The following is a 22,664-nucleotide window of genomic DNA, read 5'->3' as shown; positions in this document are numbered from 1 at the left end:
GTTTAATAACCTTTATGGAATGAATGCTAAGGCACATTATCAACACAAATTAACTACCTAGCTAATAGAACAAGCTAATTTCCTAAATTTAACTCGCAAGCTAATTTACAACACGTAACTAGCTAGCTAATTTAACAAGCCCATTTACAAAACTAGCTAATTTACTTAACTTAAAGTTAACTTAACTCAACTTCTTTAGATTTGATGGTGAATTTTAAAGACAGATATTTCATTTTTTTTAATTGGCAAGAAAATGGAATATTGCATTCTGTATGAACTGATAACACTAGCAAAAGAAAGAAAATTCTGTGTTTGAGATTTATAACCAGTACTTTGAAAGTCAAAATCAAACAGTAAGGAGTAAAAAAGTATGTTTCATTTCTCATGGAAATTTCCTTGCGTAAGAGAACAATATTTAAATAATACTTGACGAAAATACAACTGTTTCAAAATAGTATTTAAGTACATCAACAAGCACAATTACTCAAGTATTTTCCTGGTCAGAATCAGTTGGTTACCACGTAGACTATATTTATCCAATAATAATGTTTTCTAATAATAAGGAGATGCTTTTCTTTTAATAAGAAGATACATATCTTGTAAAAAAATGATACTGATGGGGATTTTTCTTCTTGAGTGGCAGCAATGGGCTTCCATAGTAGGTGGATTTGTACACAGAGGAAGTTTGAACCTTCATTACAAGAACTCAAATGTTAATACATGTTCAGAATAATATTTTTACTTAACTTTGCTTTCAACCAAAATTGTGCACACTTTGCCTTCGTACAGCTGTGAATATCTCAAAACCAAAATGGCAGAGTGTTACAGTGTAACATATTGTCATATTCTGTTTCACTAGTAGGTCTGAAAACCTAAACCCAACTGTCTCGGAGCATTCCCGGCACAAATTTTGTATCACAACAATGATATTTGCATGATTATATCACTCTTCCGTGATAGTGAGTTCTCCAGCCTGTGTGTGTGAGTGCAGAGTGTAGAGTCAGAGTTGATTTCGGCCCGATCGATGCTCTTGTCTCCCTCTGGGTCAATCACTGGTCGGCTTCAACGACCCAAATATCGCTCTCAATTTCATTAGCGTGACCACATTCACGGAGATACAGCGTGACCGGTGTGTGTGTGTGTGTGTGTGTGTGTGTGTGTGCTGATGTGTGTGTGTTTGTGAGACACTAGACTATAAGTGGTGGTGTCTTGTTATTCTTTTGAATCCTTTTTCTTTTTCAAGGCTGCTCTTTTACTACTTCTTCATGCCATGTCACACTAATAAAAATAGAAGAAATTTAATTCCTAAACAGACTGCAAACACGATTCTCTTCCTCTCTGGCTCCCTATCTCTCTTTCATGCACTTATTCTCTCTCTTATGTTCTCTGCTTCTTTGTCTCACTCTTACTCTGATAGCAACCCAGCAACAGCACATCAGTTCTCCCAAAATCCCCTTGCTCTCTCTTTCTCTCCCAAAATCCCTCTCTCCACCCCACCCAACACCCCCACATGCAACAACCCAGTTTCCACTGCCTCTCTGAAACAAATCTCTCCATGACCCACTTCTGCTCTCGTCCCATTTTTGTGTGTGTGCAGGGATGCGAGCTTCCTATGGCTTCAACCAAAGCGGAGGAAACTGTGGTTAAAAAAATGAAAATGATGAATATGGCTAGTTATCTATCATTTATTTAAACACATGGGATCCCACTGAGCTTCACATCAGAGGCCTGTGCATAATTTATAATACAATAAACAATCAGAAATATTTTTGTCAAGTCTGCATGTCATATTGAGGACTATTCAAAAATGCAGTTCTCCTTAAAAAATGATGAAGGTACACGGTTTGGGTTCTGGCATGTAGTTTTCATCTGAACGTGCCAGTTTCGGGTGCATATGATGAGCTGAGGATGTGCAGTTCTACTGTATGTATATGAATTATATATGCACTGGGTAAAAGGAATGACAGCTGTGTGTTGGAGTACTGCAGCGTTTAATCAGCATGGATTTGTTGATGAGCCTTTTGAGTAAGTGCTGCATTTAGCATTTAAAGGAAAATTCCAGTGTTTTTTCAATCTAATTTCTATCCACTGCATCTGTACCATATGTGTGATGTTTTACTACAGGACAGTGAAGACTAAAAGCAGATGCTGGGTCATTTTTGTGAAACATTTTAAGCAATTCTTCAGTGAAAGATATTTATAAGCCATAAATATGTATAATTCATTCTTTCACAGGTGGAACTACATTTTCAGTGAAAAGAATACAGCATAGTTATGTAAACGTGTTGCCTCTTGTGCATGGACACTACAAAAATACAGCACCTCAAAAACGTTATCTCGTGTCTGCATCATCCTAAAGCCTTTATTTACCTTTGTTTTACATATCTTTATATTTAAAGTGTAACATGTGTAGTTTTATATTTGGATTAAATATGTGTCAGGCTATGAAAACCCTGCCGGATGTCTCTTTGGCTGAATTCTGGAAAACATCTGACACATTTGAAGCCTGGAAAAAGACCCAGTGATGTTTTTCCAATCCAAACTGTCCAGTTTCAGTGGCCGCTGTAGCCTCAGATTCCTGACAGGATTGAAACCTGATGTGGTCTTCTGCTGTTGTAGCTCATCTACCTCAACGTTCGGCATGTTGCGCGTTCTGAAATGCTTTTCTGCTCACCACGGTTGTAAAGAGTGCTTATTCGAGTTACCATAGCCGTCCTGTCAGCTCACACCACACTGACCCTCTTCTCCTCTGACGTCTCTCATCAACAAGGCATTTCCTGCTGCAGAACTGCTGCTCGCTGGATATTTTTGTTTTGTTTTGAAGGGTTTTCCGCAGCTGTCATATGTATATAATTATGTATTTTAAATATCTAGTGACAAATTCAAACAGCTACCCTTCTTAGGTTTCCATTATGAATGAGTTTTGAATAATCAGGTAATTCTGAACTTTTCTCATTGAAGAGAAACACGTTGAAATCCTTGTGGTAATCACACACATTAACTAGAGAAACTACAGAGATTAGATTAAAAACTCTAGAGTATCCCTTTAAAGTGCACAGGAAACGGTCGACTCATTTCCTGATTAATAAATGCGATACTAGTCACACTCCTAATAATAACAGCACGTCAGTGTGATTGTCACACGCACCGGAGAAAAGCCGAATCAATTTTGCGGCCTAGTTAAGCAGAGAGAGGGCGAGATGGTAATTTTTAATAATCAGCCGTGTTAATGCAGCCGACCGTATGCAGTCACTCACACACACACACACACTGTTTATGACTTTGTTACTACCATGCCTTGTCTTTAATAAATAATTGGCAGAGATGTGAAAAACACTGGGAGGGATGCATGTGGCTTATATGCAGGTGTGATTTAAAGCCATTTTGTTTAACTTCTTACACTCACAGGAGCTGTTGGTGGTTTGAGATTTACATTTTTTGTAACTACACTCATAGAAATAAAGATCCTAAAGTGTACTTTTCCTTGTCGCTGATCAAGGGTACAGATTTCTGTATCTTGAGTATGTATTTTTCATCCGGAAATGTCAATATACTCTATCAATAAAAAATAATTTAAGGAACATAATTGGTACCTTTAAAGCGTTAGTCTAAAAGCTAATTAAAGGTACTCCACATGCACCTTCCAAGGTAAATGATACATGCTAAAGGTCAAAACATGTAACCTTGTTAGTGACCGTCCTCCCCCCTCCCCCCTCCCCCTCTCCCCAGCGACAAGGAAAAGAACCGTTTGGTACCTTTATTTCTGAGAGTGTACATACCATTTACAATTATTTCACTGGATAATAATAGTTACTGAATAATCTAAATAATAGGCATAGAGTTTAACAGAGTTAAACTGACATTATTATGTAAGTCATACACGTCATATACAAAGACAATATTTTTTATCTAAAGCTTTTAAATGACATTAATTTCAATCCATTTTTTCCTGGTATTTTATTATTTAAATCTGCTCTTATACTAAAATACTGTATATATTGCATTGGATTGTCTGATATTTATTTAAACCGATATTCATACATCTTAATTCATACAGCAGCTACTTGAACTTGATATAATAATGAATGTGTACAATACATAAAATGTACATATCACTTTTAAAATGGTTCTTTAGAGTGAAAAGATAAAGGGAACCAATTCTTGGTTTCGAAAGAACCTTTAAATGGATTTTTTTTTTCTGTTGCCAGAATTATCTGAATAAACATCAGATTTATAGCAAATGAAAAAGCACACAGTGTATCTTAGCACTTGAAATTGAAATGTGTGTGTGTGTGTGTGTGTGTGCGTCTATGTGTGTGCGTCTATGTGTGTGCGTGCGTGCATGCATGTATGTGTGTCTGCTATATGGAAAATGCACGTGGGGAAAGCCTGACCTTGATTGACTGGTGTCAGGATCTGCACAACAGCAATTCATTTTCATCAATTATCTCCCTCTTTCCCTCTCCATTCTGACTCCTCCTCTTTTTCGCCCTCCTCTCTTTCATCCTTTCTTTCTAGCCTTCTCTTCTTCACCACCCCCCACACGCATACACACACATACAGCCACATATTCATAAACCCTTTAACTTCAAATACATCCATGCATTCCCTATCAGTTTGTCTTTTTATTTTAGAGACGGTTTTACACACACACACACACACACACACACACCCATGCACACTCACTCGCATACACAAATCACACACAGTGCATGGTGAAATGCCTTAAATTCACTCACTGTGACACAGCTTTCTTTATTTAGATTTTTTAAAACAGTTAATTTTTTTTAAACCAATTCTGTAAGGAGTGGTTTATTTAAGATTCATGGAAGGAGTCTCCAGTGTCAGAAGTAAAGCTGCTCCTTTCTCAATTACTCAGTAACACACTGCATTTTTTTCTGTCTTACAGACTTTATAAGAAACTGAGAAACTAAGGGAGCGGCTTTTTATAGCTGTTATAATGTAAGGGATAACAGGAATTTGTTTCATGGACCTTCCACAACATTAAATCTAAATATAAACAGATAAAAAGTGTGATGTGTCATTGTTTAATAATTAGAAAATTGTAAATGTTGGTAAAGTACTGTGGTATAAGGCGAATAAAACACTTTGGGACATGCTGTTATTGGAAAGTGATCAACTCTGGGGTGGTAACAGCTCTCCGCTTCACCCCTCCACCACTGTCCAATCCTCTTATGTCCTCATGTTCTGGGTTTCTTCACAGAAGGATCTTCGTTTCAGCCCAAGTCTCTATCTTTCTCATCTCATCCCTCCATTTCTCTCTATCTCTCTAGTTTAAACTAATGAAGCTTGTTGGAAGTTAAGCACGCTGTCTTGTGCCTTATTACACTGCTGTAATGCTGAGATGTAAAGGTCTGTGCTGTTCAGTCCCTCTGCTGCATTAACACAGTCTAAGTGCACTACACCACAGTGTGTGTGTGTGTGTGTGTGTGTGTGTGTGTGTGTGTGCAGGGGTTCTCATCCAGTCGCTTCTCTGTGCTAATGGATAAAACGCACTGCAAGCTTTCTTACCCACTCTACGGTTTTACGTAACCCTGAGAATAGACAATAAAGGAAGTGCGTAGTTCTGAGTAAACCTGCTTCTCTTGTGCTATTTGTCCGATTAAGTCATTAACCTTACTGCAAGCATCGCTTTCTCTTAGTGGAGGTTTCCATGTGAAGCACAGATAGATAGATAGATAGATAGATAGATAGATAGATAGATAGATAGATAGATAGATAGATAGATAAACTTGATAAGACTTGATAAGAACAAATAATATATATATATGAATTAGATTTCTCTCTCTCTCTTACTTTCTTTCTTTTTTATGCACTTATTTACACATATTTTTATTGATACATAAATACATTTTTTTCTTCCCTCTTTCTTTAATCTCTGCACTTTTTCTTTCTTTCTCTTTGTCTCTCGCTCTCTTACTTCATTTCTTTTTTATTTTTATTTTCTTACTTTCTTTCTTCTTCTTCTATATATGTATGTATATATATATATATATATATATATATATATATATATATATATATATATATATATATATGTGTGTGTGTGTGTGTGTGTGTGTGTGTGTGTGTGTGAGCATGTGTGAGCATGTGTGTGTAAATACATTTATTTTTTTTTTCTTACTTCCTTCTTTCTTTATTTATTCTCTGCACCTTTTCTTTCTTTTTGCTTCTTTGTCTCTTCTATCTTACTTTCTTTTTTTTATTGTATTTATTTATTTATTTGTTTATTTATTTTAATTATACATAAATATGTTTATTTATATCTTATTTCCTTCTTTCTTTCTTTATTCACTGCACCTTTTCTTTTCTTCTCTTTCTATTCATTCATTCATTCATTTATTAAAGGCATCTTCCATTGCACTTTGCGGCTGTTAAGGCGAGGAGCATCTGTCCGTCTCTCTCAGGCTGCGGAAGAACCTACCCTAAACAGGTTTTAGTTAAAGCCTCTTTCCATCACCAAGGATGATGATGAGGGGAGGAAGAGCCCCGGCACAGATTTACCGTAATCCCCAGGCAAGTGTCCCAACCTGGATCTGTAAAGAAGAGGGGAGAGGAGAGAGGAGAGGGGGAAATCATTCCAGGTGGCCATGAGGACAAGAAGAGAGACAGTGGGGGAAGGGTATGTGTGTGTGTCTGCATGGTGTGTGTGTGTGTGTGTGTGTGTGTGTGAGTATTCTAGAGGGGATCATAAGAATTTAAGAGTAAAAAAAAATCTCTTTTCTCTGTGTAAAATATACAGCTATTGTCAAGACAGATGTGTGTATTGTGTATAAAACCATTAGAACAAAACCTTGAGACACTAAAAGGTCATTTCAAGAAGACAGAGAAAAGGAAGTAAAAAAGACAGGAGGACATACATATCCAGAGAGATAGAGAGAGAAGAAGAAGAAGAAGAAGAAGCAGCAACATGGGATTATGGGTAATGTTAATCTGCCCAGTGTATGTAGGGTAAGCGTGGCTTACCCAGATCTCTTTGGGATGAGAGCTTTCAAACCGGAGATACAAATGGGGCAAATAGTGGGCTATAAAGCCGAGGTTCCAGCTTCTCAAGCTAACAAGCTCCCTGCTAACGAGCTAACAAGCTAATGAGCTAATCTGGGTGTAGGATCGGGGTGAGTGCTCTGCAGGATCGGGCTCTTACTTGATGGTCCCATGGTCCACTTATAAAGCTCTGTCATTATAACACAGTCATGGTCCACATTATATATATTTGTACCACAGCGCTACTAACTTCTCGAATCTCTTTGGGTAGAAGGAGTTAATTAATTTTCTATAACAGCACGACTCTGACAGTCTGCACGGTTACATTAATGCGCTCGTTCTAATATGTTGTTTCTATAGTAACAGGGACTTGTACGGTGGACGCTCCATTATTAGTCTAAGCCTAATAATCATAAATGAATTAAAATGTATGGTTGTTTAACAAAGAAAAATGTCTAATCAAGACAGATAGATTTCCGACATTTATATGTAATGTCTATTTATGGAAGGAGTCTGCAGTGGCAGCGTTTGTAGCAGTCAGTTTTCTATCATGAGAAACGCTTCATGACAGGAGTTTGTCATTTGTCACTTTGTCATTTCTTGGTAAACATGACAAGCTGTGGGTTTTTTGAGAGAGAAACAAGTGACAATGGTGAGTGAACGACTGTTTATAGCTGCTATAATGTAAGTGTAACAAGAGCTCACTTGTTTGGTGGACATGAATTGTAACTGTAAATGGATAAAATGTACAATGTGTTGTTCTTTAATAAATAAAAATGGTCAAATTGCTGTTTTAAAATTGCATTTTACATTTGTGTTATCAGATAAAGACACTAGATCTTCTTTTTGCCCATCTAGTCCTAGTCAGGCTACTGGTAAGTTATCAGAACATATGAATTTGACCATGGGGAGATGCTCTATAAACACATTTGTTGATGGATTGGAGGCTTCGGATCAGTGGGTGAGAGAAAGAGACAAAATGAGTGAGACAGAATGAAGGAGTGTTGTATAGGAATGATGCATGATTTATAATTTTAATTAAAGTCTTCACTCAAGTGAGACCACCACTGTGACAATTACGCTAAAACACCAAACAGTCCACTGCCTCTTTTTGTCATCCTAATCAGAAATGTGTGTATGACTGTAAAAGCTATTGTTAAAAAAAAAAAAAAAAAAGATCCAAAAAAATCATTTCCTTACTTTTACTTTAAAGCTACAATCAGCACATTTTTATATATCATTATTGGAGTTTGTCGTAGTCATGACATTTTCTGCTTTTGAATATAGGTCTGGATTTTACTGCAGGCATTTTAATATAGGTCAATGACGAGATGTGTCTTTTTTGTGTCTGAAGGCTATTCATTTTTACAGAAAATAATTAATGTGCATAAATAATGTATGGTATAAGTCCACTCTTACTTTTCTGCTGTTTCATAAAAGATTTACAGAAGGAAATGACCCATTATGGGAGAAATAATGTTCTAGAGTTCAGGTTAATGGGCTGCATTACAATTATAACATCAAATGTTTAAAAAAACATCACAATGAAAGTCCCAGTTATATCATTTATATAGGTTATTGAAAATCTTTTTGCCTCTTAACCCTTATAACACTGTGAACACAGTGTAATGCTGGTTAGTTTTCAGCAGGGTTGCCAGGGTGAGTGTTTTTACAGCAACTCAGGCTAATTTTGGAAGAAAGTTGTGGGAGGATAACATAAGTCCATGGGTGGAATTAGATTTAATCAATTTCTGCGAGCATGACCTATAGCAAACAAAGGGAAAGTGTAAGTGCAGACATTGTATCTATGATTTCTGTTGTCAAATATATTGCAAAGATTGGGTGAGGGAAAGTGGGAATATGGAGTGGATAATGGCTGTACCAGTTAATTTTTTTTTAAAGTGTTTTGCAGATACTGCAAATCAGAAATGCACGCACACCACAGTGAACACGTTTCCCCACACAAACACTGTCTTTCCAATGCCCAAAATTTGGGGCTAGTTTCCAGTCTTTGCGTGTGGTTTGTAATTGAGCTGCAAATTTTACTGAGACCTGGCATCCTGGGTTTTCCGGAAGTCTACAATACACTTCCACTCAGCGTATTAATAAACCTAGGTCACATCTCAACGCATGACACACTCAGAATAATGTACATTTAAATTCACAGCTGAGTATGTAACATTTTAGAAAGCTAAATCACTTCCTGAATTGCTATAGTGCTCTCTGGTAATAATTTATAGCCTAATAACACTCATAATATAGGCCTTCGCGCCGAGATGCAAGCGTGACTTCAACGCCTACAGAGGCCTAAAAGCTCATTTAGCCTCTTCTCGAGTTGATGAATATTCTAATATTGTAATTAGCATTAATTCACACACTTGTGCATATATATTAAGTGCTTTAACAGAGCTGTAGTAAGTGCTGCACCCAATTCTACACTCTGTTTGCCTTTACTGAAATTTTACAGACTGTTTGATGGTAGCTGTTATTGTGCATGGTGCATACTGTACAGTTCCTGAGCTGCATCCTGATGCAAATTAGGAAATGAATGCAAATATTTACATGTAGATAAATAATAATGATTAATTGCCTCTGCATGCAAATTGTCAATGTCTGCAACCTATTCAGGCTTTTTTTTTTTTTTTTTTTTTTTTTTTTTTAGAGGGGGTGGTGGTCTGCAAGTTCATTTGCATTCTGAACGGCTTTCTTAATGTGGCTATTTATTTTAATTTAATTTCATAGGCGCGCATACTGCACAGGAGGCTTTTTGTGTCAAAGTCGCATTAACCTCTGCCTGTTTAATATGCAGCTCGCTGCGTCTCTCTCAACGCCATGAATATTCATCTTCAGCATTTCACTCTTCCCATAATGCCACGCGCTACAACGTTTCAAGCGGAACTATAAACATCTCCAGTGTTGGATACAGAGTGCACTAGATAGGGCGCGTGTTCAACTCTCTTACAGCTGGTGTAGCGCTCTCGTGCAGGCAGCATGGCGTAATTGGAGACGCAGCCACTGATTCACTTAGACAACCCGGAAGTCATGTTTGTTTATCTCGGTAAAAGTGCAAACAAATTTCTTTCTGCGGTTTTTATTGTAAGGGTCTCGTTAGTGAACTTAAGCATGGGCAGCAAGTCGGTTTTACCTACAAAAGAACAAGCTCTTAAAGGCAGAGAAGAGAAAATGGTCGTGGCAGGTAAATTATTTTGGTGCCACATATAAAAAAACAGCTTATTATACTGTATATCAAGTTATAAACACACTTTCTGATTTAACCAGCAATTCCTAAAGAATATTAAAAATATATCATATAATGCAATGGATTAATGTCATTCCCTTCTGACTATTATATGTTGAAATTGTTTATTTATTAATATCCTGCTTATTTTTTAATCAACAACAGCTTCTGCACAGCATGCTGCTTTCACAGTACATTTACAGTAAATGCATTATATACAGGATGTTTTATGGGGTAAAAATATTAATGCATAATGCTGGGTGAAAAAATTCATATGTGCACAAAATCCTACTTAAACCCTCCCAAATCATGGTTTATTATCTGGCATTTTTCAATTTCAGTTTTGCAGTTAAATAGTTATGAAGTTAATGTTGTTAATGGAAGTCTTATCTAACCAAAAAAAAAAAACTTTTTGCATCCAGAGATGCATCCAGTTCTTGTCAAGTGAAGTTAAACTTTATTTATAGAGCACATTTAACACAAAACAAAGTTGACCCAAAGTGCTTTACGATAAGAAATATAGTATCCAGAGACAATGACGACAAAGACAACAATAACAACAATATATTTAAATTAATTAAAAGCTAAAGAATAAAAAGAATTCTGAAGACTTACTTTAAAAACACTCATTTTTGGAGTAGGCTCTTGGCAAAGAGTAATGTCAAAGTTATCAAAATAGGGTCCAAGAACCTCCAAGAGTTCATGAAGCATAACCAGTCATTTTTTTATTATTAGTATATGATGTTATATGTGTAGAAATCAAGATTAACTATTGTCTAAGGTCATTAATTCATTCTCTAGTAAGAACTTTATCCTGTTCAGGATTGCAGTGGATCCGGAGCCTATCCAGGGAACGCCTGGCACAAGGCGAGAATACACCCGGGATAGGACGCCAGTCCCTTTCAGGAGTAACTAAGTTATTATAGTTATTACAGTTATTGATAACTACTAAAATTAAAAGTCTGATTGGCTAGTCACTTGAATTAAATGGGCTTAATCCAAACCTTAATGACCAATCACATAAACAAGTATAAAGCGTGTCTAACCGCAGCTTTAATAAAACAAGAACGCAGCAGTTAACACGATACAAAATGTTTCCTAATGTGGGTTTGTGGTTAATGTTATTGAATTATTTGTTCAGTCTTTCTGCTCTAGTATGAGACGTTAGGATTCAGCTTCCCTGCGTTTCACTCGAGTTGTTTTTTTGTCTTTACCTTTGCTCTTGCATGAGTTCCTGTCACCATCTTAATTAGCGTAACATTATTTTATCAGCTCACAGGAAGCCTATTACATTAAATGCCTAATGGGTTGAATCAGTGACTGTAGACTTGCACATTCCCAGAGCAATTTAAAAAAGAAAAGTGCACAAAACCTTTAAAAACTACACATTTGTTTTGCTACACATTCTGGTGCCAGAAAAAAACAGCTTATTACGCTGTATATAAAGTTAAAAACACACTTTCTGGTTTAACCAGCAATTCTTAAAACATTTAAAAATATATCATATAAAGGCAATGTATTAATGTCATTCCCTTCTGTCTATTATATGTTGAAAATGTTCATTTATTAAAATCCTGCTTATTTTTTAATCAGCAACAACTTCTGCACAGCATGCTGCTTTCACAGTACATTTACAGCTACATTTTGGGATTCATGTGACCTGTTTTTCATCTATACAGAACAGTTTACAAATTTTTTCTGATTTGCAAGTTAGCGTCCTGTACATACGCTTTCTACATTCACAGGAAGAGGCGATTTGAGACATGTCTCATGACCGACTATAGACCTTTTCCAGCAGCCCATTGGCGAACAAGCGAGATTAACCTGTTTACTCACCAGTCTGCTTCACATAAAATTCTTTTTTAATAACTTTTAATCACTGGAGTGTGTATACTTTTTCAATCCACTATCTATCTTTCTCTGAAAAATCCTAGTGTTTCTCCATGATTAAAAGTTTGATTTCCCACTGGTAAGAAGTAGCGGTGTGCGATATTTACAAAAAATGATATCTCGATATTTTCTAGGATTTTGTCGATAACGATAAGTAGATGATATTTTGCATCCTTCAGAAATGTCTTATATTGTACTAGCTCGCAGGTTAATTAGATATAAATTGTTGATTACTAATGATATTAATGGAAACAACATATTTAAGGAAAAGAGATCTTGTGTATTTACTTGATACTGAAGCATTCAAGTAAAAACAATACAATATGGTTAGAAGCCATCTCTCTCAATCACTTGAATTGGCACTATGTCTTTTGCGATGTAATTAGTGACAGCGTTTATGTCTTGCCATCTGTTACTTTTCTTGTCGTAAGGCACTTTTTCGCAGAATGATTCCGGTCAAGTTTGCTGAGTGTGTTTATGTGCTGGTACCTTGGCTGGTTTAGGTGTGTCGTGGAATGCTGACTCCTGAAACTTTTCACATTTTTCATATTCGGTTCGCAGATGGTGAAACAAGTTAGTTGTCAAGCTGTCTGTAACGGCAACCGATTTCGTCATAGTTTGCAGATTGCTGTATTTCAAGCAACATCCGTCTTTTCAACGCCAAACCACCTCCATGCGAGTGAGGATGACCTGCGTCTAGCAATTAAATCTAATGACATAGATTGTGAGGCTGGTGGTGTCTGTATTTTGTCTCCTGGCGCTGTTTGTTCGCTCATTCGCATCACTTCAGTCATGCATTTTTAGGCAAATATGCTAGCTTAACTTGCACACTGCATTCTACAAGGCTACACCATGCAGTGAATGCATGGACACTCAAGGCGTTTTTGTTTATTGTTTTTTGCAAAGTGAGTGACATACTCGATAACTTCAGCTCGCACATCATTAAAACAACAATTAAGATATTATCGTAGATGATACATATCGCATACCCCTAGTAAGAAGTAGGGAGAGCCAATCAGTTTGCAACCTTCAACATTCTGAAGCGGCCAGAAAATTATACAAGCACCACCAAGATGCAAGGTGCAGTCGCTTTTACTGTTGTCACTGTGACCCTTGTAGTTATTTATTAAGCTGGCAATAAAGAGACTTTGTAAAGGCAAGTCGACAAGAGAGTGTTAAAACAGGCCTGAAACTCAGAGCTTGAGTTGTAGAGTTGATTTAAAAAAATAAATTCCAGGCAGTTGGGGTGCAGTACCCAGAATGCACCTGAACACATGCTGTTTTCCCCAGAGATCACTGAGACTCATTTTCAAAGACACATTGGCACACGTCACATGCACTAAAGTCTGGAAATAAAATAAAGTAAAATAAAAGAATAAAATTTTTATAGGGTTGATATTTATTCCTAATGCTTTAACTATATTATATTATGATGCTAAGCAGCCTGTTTGATTAAATATATATGTGACACCTTCTAAAACTAACACCTGGTAATGACTAAGTAGCTAAGCTTCTCAATGTGTTCATGATCATTGCTACTGTTTTAGTTAAAAGGAACATTTTTTTGCATCCTTCCACGTTGTTTAGAGCTGAGCAATGCATTATGGGAGTTTTAGTACCATGGCACTATTAGAGGACCATCTGTGCATTTTGCGCATGAAAGCTCCACCCACGTCGTAAATTCCTGCTCCGTCTGTCGAAGCAGCTCATTGTCACAGCATGGCGGAAGTTTCCGGGCCTCCACCTCCCGTGGGGGGGTGTGGCATGAGCTCTGGGGTCTGATGGAGGCAGTACCTGCTGTTCTTTTTATGGCTAGTTATTACAGTCAGATTCTGGAGAACCCATATGCTTAGTGGGTTTAAAGCTCCAGAACAGTAGCGCAGATTTGTTCGCAGTGGTCAAGGTCTTTAAACAAAGTGCCACATAATATCGCCACCTGAGGTTGTGTGTGCAGACCTGACCCCAAGATTTTATATTTTACGCCTGCTGTAGTGGCTCGTCATAAACCCTATTCACTCACTGCATGGTATTCCCAATGTACAATAATGAGACAGATGAATATCAATTTTTTATTTGGCTTAATTCTCTTTCCTCAATATTATGTGCACATACTTGTGTAGCAAAAAAACTGCAGTGAAACAAAATCTCGATGTAGCATCATGGAAGGACAAATCGCTTCCCCAGGAGCCCAGGACAAGCAGATTATGTATCCTGGCTCTCAGTTTTTTCATTCACAGTTGTCCGGCTGGTGATATCACCTGTGTGTGTGTGTTTTAACTTCACTCATCCAACAACCATAGACTGAAAAAACTCTACTCCTTGTTGAATTTAGAGAGAAAAACTTTAAATTGGTACCGTTGTTTAAGACACAAACGGCCCTCGATGCTGTGGCACGTGCTAGTTTTTCAACCTCTGCCACCTGCTGTACTACATAAATGAAGCAAGGATGTGGTGTGGCTGTTGGTATGAACTATTTTTACTAGGCATATTAATTAGCTTGAACAGGTGCTAGACAATATTTCCAGGTTCAGGATGTAGAAACAGTGACAAAACTGAGCAGAACACTGCGCAAAAACCGTTACATCACAAGCACAACACACGTTCACCTGGCATTTAAACACTTCCGGTGAAAATGAAGAAGCTAGTCAGCTAGTCTGATGGAGAAAGCCACAGCTCATAGCTGGAATGAAGGCCGGAGACCTTCTGTCCTTTTGTCGAGGGTGTAAACGCAATGCTTCCTCAGCAGAGAGAGGATCATCAGGAGAGGATAAAGACGACTACATAAAGTCACCCTTGTCATGGATTTGAGTGCTTGCTTATTGTCCATCGTCTGTACTGATGCACATAATTCACTTGTGATAAGTTATGCTAGTTGCAGTGTTTTACTTGGTTAAAAATAGGCCGGCGTAACATGTGATTGAGCAATACCTTAGAGCTTTGACTTGCCTGGTAAGCTAGCTAATGCATTTATGATTTGTCCACCCCTGAGCATGCGCACATTGTGTCCACGAGACTTTATAAGGGTGCCGACCGTGTCGTTATTACAGACCCTTGTATATGGTGGTGCCGCGATTCAGACCCATATCCAGAGCTGCTTCTACATTTTATTAGCTTTAGTGATCCAGTTGCATTTTTTTTATTTTTTTGAGAATGCTTTGTTGATCCCTAGCAGGATATAATTAGAAGGTAAAATACAGGGTGTCCCAAAAGTGTCCATACACAGGGGACTATGTTTGCCAGCACCACGTCGACTGTGCCTTCGTCAGTAGATGTTGGTGGACGTCCACTTCTCGGTTGGTCGGCAACACTTCAGTCTTTTTGAATTTGTTAATAAGTTTGGCAACAGTGTTGTGTGTGATGTGCTTGCCATGCTTCTTGTTAAGTCCATCGCAAACTTGCGACAGCTTCCCGAACCAGCCATGAGAATGATTTCAAAACATTTGTCTTTTGTCAAAGGCATTCTTAAAAGCTATCTGAAAGTAAATATATAATATAAACTAAGCATGAAAAATTTTGGAAGCCATTTTGCTAAAAAGTGTTAATTTCCCCTATGTATGGAGACTTTTGGGACACCCTGTAGTTTGAGCCATGTTAAAGCTGTAGTCTTTGTCTGGCTACCTATCAGAGGAATGCTGCTGTCATAAAAGGCCGTCTCTCTAGTTTCATATATGCAGAAATGTAATAGAACTTGAACAGGAAGGTTCCAGATTCCAGTTCCAGTAAGCCTTCAATAAGCCAAAAGGCAAAATAGATCTATCCAGCTTCAAAAACCTTTTAAATGAAAGACCCTAAGCAGTGAATCTACACATATACCACTCTCTACACATACAGTATGATGATCATGTCTCTTCCAGTGACTTCGTTGCAGTAAATGACAAAACGGAATATAGATTGAGTGCAAATGTGCCGTCTACTCCTAAGCAAATGGATGCATGGCTAAACAGTCTGATAGAAAGACCTGCAAAAGCTCTCTGTACTGCAGGCGCAGTTTGATGCAGAGCATGCTCCGCTGGACATCGATTGTCTCATGGAGCGGATAGGAGGAATTGCTCACGATGGCTAAGAGCTTGGCCTGCAATCTTCTCTCCATTACCGTCTTCAGAGTCTCAAGGCTGAGCTCTAAAAGTGCGCCAGCCTTTCTGATGATCTTATTGAGTCTGTTTGTGTCGTTTGCCTTGATGCTACTCTAGCAAACAATGGCATGGACCTGAAGCGCTGACTAACTGTATAAAGGCTGTAATGCCAAAGAACCTTATCAGAAAATGAAGCCGCCTCTGTCCCTTTTTGTATAGGATGTCTGTGCTCATCATTCTGGGGATTAATAATTAATGCATGTACCTTCATCCTGAATACACCGTTGGCATGTTACTAAAGGTTTGTATTACCTCTTGTATTAGACATATAATAAGAGAAATTCCCAAAAAATAAACAGCAGCAATAATATATTTTAGCTCACAAACTTTTTACAGTCCCATTTAACTATATAAAAAAAAAATCTCTCAGGACAAATTTATTTTAGAAACAAATTATTTAAAAAAAAAATTAGGCACATTATTTAAATGTATAGAATATTATTTTGGCCATTTGTTGGAGCCAGAGAGATTTTTTTTTTTTTTTTTAATTTCTTAACTTTCAATCCATAGAACCCTCTTTTATTAAAATTGTCATTAGATTCCAGTTGATGTTATTTCTAGCTATAATAACTTGGTGAGTTACATCAATTGTGAAGTGTGGTGAGTCATAATAAAGGCGAGTTGTGGTTTCTACTGCTGTAACCAAATTAGAAAATTGCTGACCTCCTGGCTATATATTTCACCCTGCTTTGACAACCATGGGTCTAGCTGATAGTGAGTTCAATGGGTGCCAAGCTTCCATGACCAACTAAGACAGCAATTGCATGGAATAAAGTAACATAGTTGAAATGGTGTGTTAAATGAATTAGCTGCTGACAATTTGCTCTCTCCAATTTGCTTTTGGTACGTAGCAGTACATAACGCATCCTGCGCCTCCATTCCCCTGAAAAAATCCAGTCCAGTAAAGTCAAGTAACACATTTTCAAACATCGGTCAGAATGTGACAAGTACATAAACGTAATTCAAATATTTGAATATCACTGTTTCTGTAAGCTAATTGAACGTCAACTTCAACATGTATCCTGTATTTTCAGAAGACTGGAATAAAATAGAGCTCCATGCACCCACCCAAGCTTAGGATCGAGCTCAGGACCGTGGTGTTGTGAGACGGCAACGTTACCTGCTGCGCTATCGTGATTTAATCATGTTAATTTAATACTATAGTCATTTCTTCTTGTCAGCACAAACATCCTCGCAACATTTTAAAGCGTGAATGGATCACGTTAGTAATACATGAATTGATCACACACACTCACTCTACATAATTCAAACTAGTAGATTAGATACTTGTTTAAATAAAATTTTTAACATTTTAATAATAAACTAAATATTTTTATGTAAACGATACATATTATTTTCTCTGAAATCTGACTGACATATATTATAATATAATATATATATACATATATTATAATACAGCATTTTGACATCTTAACTCTAAGAAACCAAAAATATATTTCACCAAAACAATATGGAAATGTTTTTACTTTTCTTGCCTAGACTATGTTGCTGCAAAGATCATGTTGTATAAGGAGGTAGTTTCACAAATACAGCGGTAAAAATAGTCAGTCTGTCTAAAATGTTGCCAGCTAAGTGTGATACACAGTGAATGTCATGGTTTGGTCAAGTTGTTGAGTAGGTATGTGCCGTAATGAAGCAGATACAAGCCTAATCAATTCATTTTGTAATCAGATAAAGGCTATCCAGATGGTTTATAGAACTATATATAGTATAAAAAAATTTTTATTTTTTAAAAAATTACCATGTATAGGATTTTTCAGGCCACCACACATTATTCTGGCATAAGACTCAAGAAGTTTTGCTCCTGTCAGTACACATGTATATTTATAATTTAACTAGACTGTGTCACGGCTGGTATTCCTGTAAGATTTGAGTTTGCACCTGTATGTAAGAAAGGCTCTGCCTCCGATGGGAAAGTATTTTTTTCTCTCTGTAATTTCATCTCTCTGTGCCATACTAAAGTAAAGCAACACAATACAAGGCCATGTTCTTCGGTCATGAAGCTGTGTGTGTTTTGTGGATGGGTGTAATTGAGTGTAAGACTCAGGCCCATCAGAATTCTGCTGCAGTTCCTCCAGACCTGCATGCCTCCATCTTGCCAGCAGTAGCTGAGGATGTTTGTGTTGGCGGGGTGGGGTGATTGGAGAGGGAGGGGGTTCTCTCCATGGCAACCGGAAAGGGTTGCCTGGATACGGGTGTGAACAGAACATGTGGTGTGTGGACTGAGCAGGCTCGGATGCTCTTTGCTTCATGGTGGAGTAGATGTGGGTAACTGCAGCGTCCTGGACTGCTGTATATGAGCGTGTAGATCACTGCTTGTTCGTCTCGAGTATCCACGTCCTGTAGTAGGGATACAAAATTTAGGAAAATATGACATCAGTTAATCAGAAGAAGATTAGCACAAGCTTACAGAGATGTCTTGTTGTAGTGGCAGGCTGGCTTCCATTTGTTCAAAATCAAAATTCACTATAAAATCTGTGTTTTCACTATAATACTCGAAGGCGGAATAAAAAATTAAAGCCAATCATCGTAGATGTGTCGAGAGCCCACATTGTATCAGCCTATCAAATCCTGGCGGATAAAATCAAGTGTTTGAATTCGCATTTTATGTTGTCTTTGAGCTAATGTGTAGCATGTGAAGGTACGACGAATCTCAGGAAGCTCAGGGCTGGCACAGCCATACAGACAAGCTCTGTAGTTATCTAGAGCAGCACTTGATTGAAGGTGGCCAATTATGCAGAGTACCTCATTTTATCAATTGCTCTATGTAGGCATGCAAAATTTTTAGACTATACCCAACCAGACCATACCTATGGTGCAAATTTTGAATAACAGGAAGATTTTCACTTAATGAAAGTTACTGGAACAGTTATGTGTGCTATTTCTGTAATGAATCTGAATCTGTAATGTTGATAAATTTAATTGGTATTGGCTTGTGTGTGTGTGTTGTCGGCTGTTGGTTGCAGATTTTGAGGATGCCAACCAATCAGAATGCTGCCATATGCTCAGCTTATAGTTTTCATAGTCAGCAGTGTGTTGTGTACATTGCCAGTATATCATTCGAGTGGCAAAAAAGCGGTGGGCGAGAGGCAAAAAGCAGTCGAAGCGTATGTGTCACTCGTTGTTGACGGAGTCTGGTTAATATTCTGAGTGAGGATTGAGGGCTTTGTTGTACTCTTCTCCGACCCCATGATTGTTACAGTTTCTCTTTTGAGGTTTGGTGGTTGTGTTTACCCAAATTCGCAAGTTCCTCACCAATATCACTATCCTCAGCTATTTTAATCCACCTCTTCCCAAACCCAGCAGTGCCAGAATGTTCCGGAAGATTCCAACGGACACACGGCGCTGTGCAGGATCTGGACAATGTGAACGTAGCCAAATTTCCACCTGCGGTAGCGATCCAGCCAATCAGAGCGCAGCCATATGCCCACCTTATAGCGCTGCTAGTCCGCAGTGTGTTGGCATTTCTCACTGACTGTAGATTGACAACATGGCATGTGTTCAACACCAATGTGGTGGACGCCAGGCGAAAAGATAGCCCTGCGTAATGGTAGTCCAACAGAGTGTAGTCTCCTTTGTATGTTTATGACCGTTCTGTCTTCGTAAGTCCTGGGTAGGTGGTGAAAAGGTGGAGTCCTTTTGAGTCCCTTAGATTAGTTCCAATCCTGATTTGTTCCAGCGTAGCTTTCCTCTCCGAAATTAAAAAAAAATACAAACGTGGGTAGATTTCATCTGTTGTTTTCTGAAGTTTGTCCGGAAAAAGAGAACTCCCGTTTTCAATTTGTGCCGTCCCCTCCTGCAGTATTCTTTTGTCAGGCTCTCCCACCCTGTTTCTGTTTTCTTTCTCTCTTTCTTTCTGGGCGTTGGCAGTGTTTGGTGGTGAGGTGTTGTGGTCTGGGTAAAGACGTTGGCACCGACTCTAAGCTCATGGTGAAAAGAGACCGAATGGCATCGCCTGGACTGCCGCCAAAACTCCATGAGAGGAAAACAAAACCCAGTATGGAAGACAACGTGTGTGTAGAGAGAGAAAGCGCGAGAGAGAGAGAGAGCGCGAGAGAGAGGGGCATTATGGGAATGTGAAGGGAGGAGGAGGTTTAGTGAGAAGTGTTTGCATGAAAGAGAGCGAGAATGCTTGCGAGATAAATAAAGTGTAAGACAAAGGCATTATGGGAAAGCAAAGGAAGTGTAAAGAGGTTCAATCTGCTGAAATTCTGAAATTAACATCGCTGGTCTGATATTCTATATATACTATTTTTATTTACTTACATTAACATAAATGTGAAGCATAAACATTTTGAGGATGAAAATTAGATTGCAGGTCGTCAGTATGTCAGTATGAATTGCTTAATAAAATGGGAGTTGCCTTTAAAACCATGTCTGTCCTTGACAAATTCAAAGTATTTAATATTGCACATGACTTTTGATTTGATTTTTACATTGACATCAGTGGAAGTATGCAACAGCGTTACTGTTAACAACGTAAATGTTGATTATTTTCCGACAACAGCAAGTCCCAAAGTGTTTTGTTTCTTTCATACCACAGCAATTTGGCAATTTGCAGTTACAATTTTTGTATTTATGAATGACGCATCATACATTTTAACCATTTGTAGTACATTTAATGTTGTGGAACGTCCGCGAAACAAATTCCTGTTATCACTTTATAAACATTATGCACTATAAACAGATCTATAAAGCGCTATAAACAGTCGTTCCCTCACCAGCCTCTGTTTTTCTCTCTCTCTTTACGTTTCTAAGACAAAAGCACAGCTTGTCATGTTAGAGAGAAACCAGAAAGCCCAGTAAACCCTGCCATGGGGACTTTCCCAGGGTGGAAAACTTAAAGTTACAGTTTTATCATTGACTGTTACAAGGCACTGACACTGGAGTTTCCTTCTAAAGTGCTAAATAAACATTTATCTGCTTACAAAAAACTTCTGATTGTTAAATAACATGTTTTTAATTTGTTTATTATTAGGTTTAGATTATGTAGAGCATCCAGCACGATTATCAGCGCTGCTGTTCTGTAAAATTAATCAACACCTTCTGACTAATCAGATTTGAGAATTCAACAGCACAGTGGTACAAATACCAATAAAGAACTCATGGACAGCAATGGATCTGCATGATAAAGGCTAAAATGATGATTGTAATGATTAATTTGTTCAATATTTCAGCCAATTAAGGGACAAAATTGCCTGGATCATATTTTATTACTTTAGCCTTTGTTCTACATTGCAAGCCTAAGTTCTTTCAAAGGTATAAATGTATTTTCAATGAATTAAAAACAGACTGCTTCTTTCCTCATTATATTACTTAAGTAAACTATTAGAAAGCAAAAAAAATCCTGTCTATGCTTTGATCAACCACTTCATTCTTATAAATATGAGATTGTTATTACAATATTAGCCTTTGTTAAATTAATATCACAGAATCCTACGACACACAAATGAGCAGCTTACAGACCAGAGTTTAGTTATTGTGTTCTGCAAGCTGAAAGGTTTAAGATATTTTTTTGTTAGGTGTGCTGATAAATCATGATTAATATGTAATATGTTCGTTAATTTTGGGCAAATGAATCCAGACAGACCTTTAACTGTAATTCATCACAGATTCATCAGTTTGTTTTAAGTTATTATAGTTTATGACAACAGAATAGCAATGATATTGCCCATGTAATGCTGCTCTAGTGTGTGGTATAGCCTGTTGTTGAGTGTGTGTCTGTGTGTGTGTGTCTGTGTGTGTGTATCTAGCTTGCGAATAGACATGTGCTCCGTTTAGATGAGTATTGCTTGAGAAATGGCTTATTGGACACTGGTGTGTGTGGGTGAGTGTGTGCGTGAGTGGGGGGATATTATCCGTGTGTTCGTAGTATTGTGGAATGTGTAAGCCAGTAAGCAGACTGTAGCTTTAGGCTGCAAATCACTTCAGTCTTCTTTGCCTTAATCCGTGCCACATCTGTGCCATTTTTCTTGTAGTTCAAGCTTGGCACAGTTGACACAGTTGGCACAGTCGACCCAACCACCCTGTAAATATTTTGTTTAACCATCTCAGTTTCTGCTTCCACTTACGTTCAATCTGTAGCAAAGTCATGGTCTGGCTTCCATAGTTGGATACCTCTTTGGGGTGTGTGTGTGGGGGGGGGGGGTGCTGCTGCAGTGAATGTGAATGTTACTCTAAAATAGGAACTGTAGCCTGTGTGAGTATTTTTATTGTAATCTGTTAAATGTCTCTCAGTGTGGAGGCCCAAGCTTTGATCCTGCTTAGCTTGACCAGAGTGAGCAAATCTGCACTAATCCTCCCAGTGCTATCCCTTACACACACACACACACACACACATGCACGCACACACATGCACGCACACTCAGGCTGACCCA

At 37.9% G+C, this 22,664-nt stretch overlaps 1 protein-coding gene across 1 annotated transcript in view; it reads left to right on the top strand.

The window, feature by feature from the left end:
- The first annotated feature begins 10,021 nt into the window (after nt 1-10,021).
- msrab (methionine sulfoxide reductase Ab) overlaps nt 10,022-22,664 on the top strand; it is a 39,297-nt gene continuing 26,654 nt past the window's right edge. The window contains exon 1 of the mRNA XM_026944294.3: nt 10,022-10,201. Within this exon, the coding sequence (XP_026800095.1) occupies nt 10,048-10,201 (154 nt within the window). The 5' untranslated portion in view covers nt 10,022-10,047. The remainder of the gene's footprint in view (nt 10,202-22,664) is intronic.

This window comes from Pangasianodon hypophthalmus, chromosome 10, assembly GCF_027358585.1.
Source record: "Pangasianodon hypophthalmus isolate fPanHyp1 chromosome 10, fPanHyp1.pri, whole genome shotgun sequence".
NCBI lineage: Eukaryota > Metazoa > Chordata > Actinopteri > Siluriformes > Pangasiidae > Pangasianodon > Pangasianodon hypophthalmus.
Note: the sequence above shows the minus strand (reverse complement) of the source record. Positions and strands in the feature narration are given on the sequence as shown.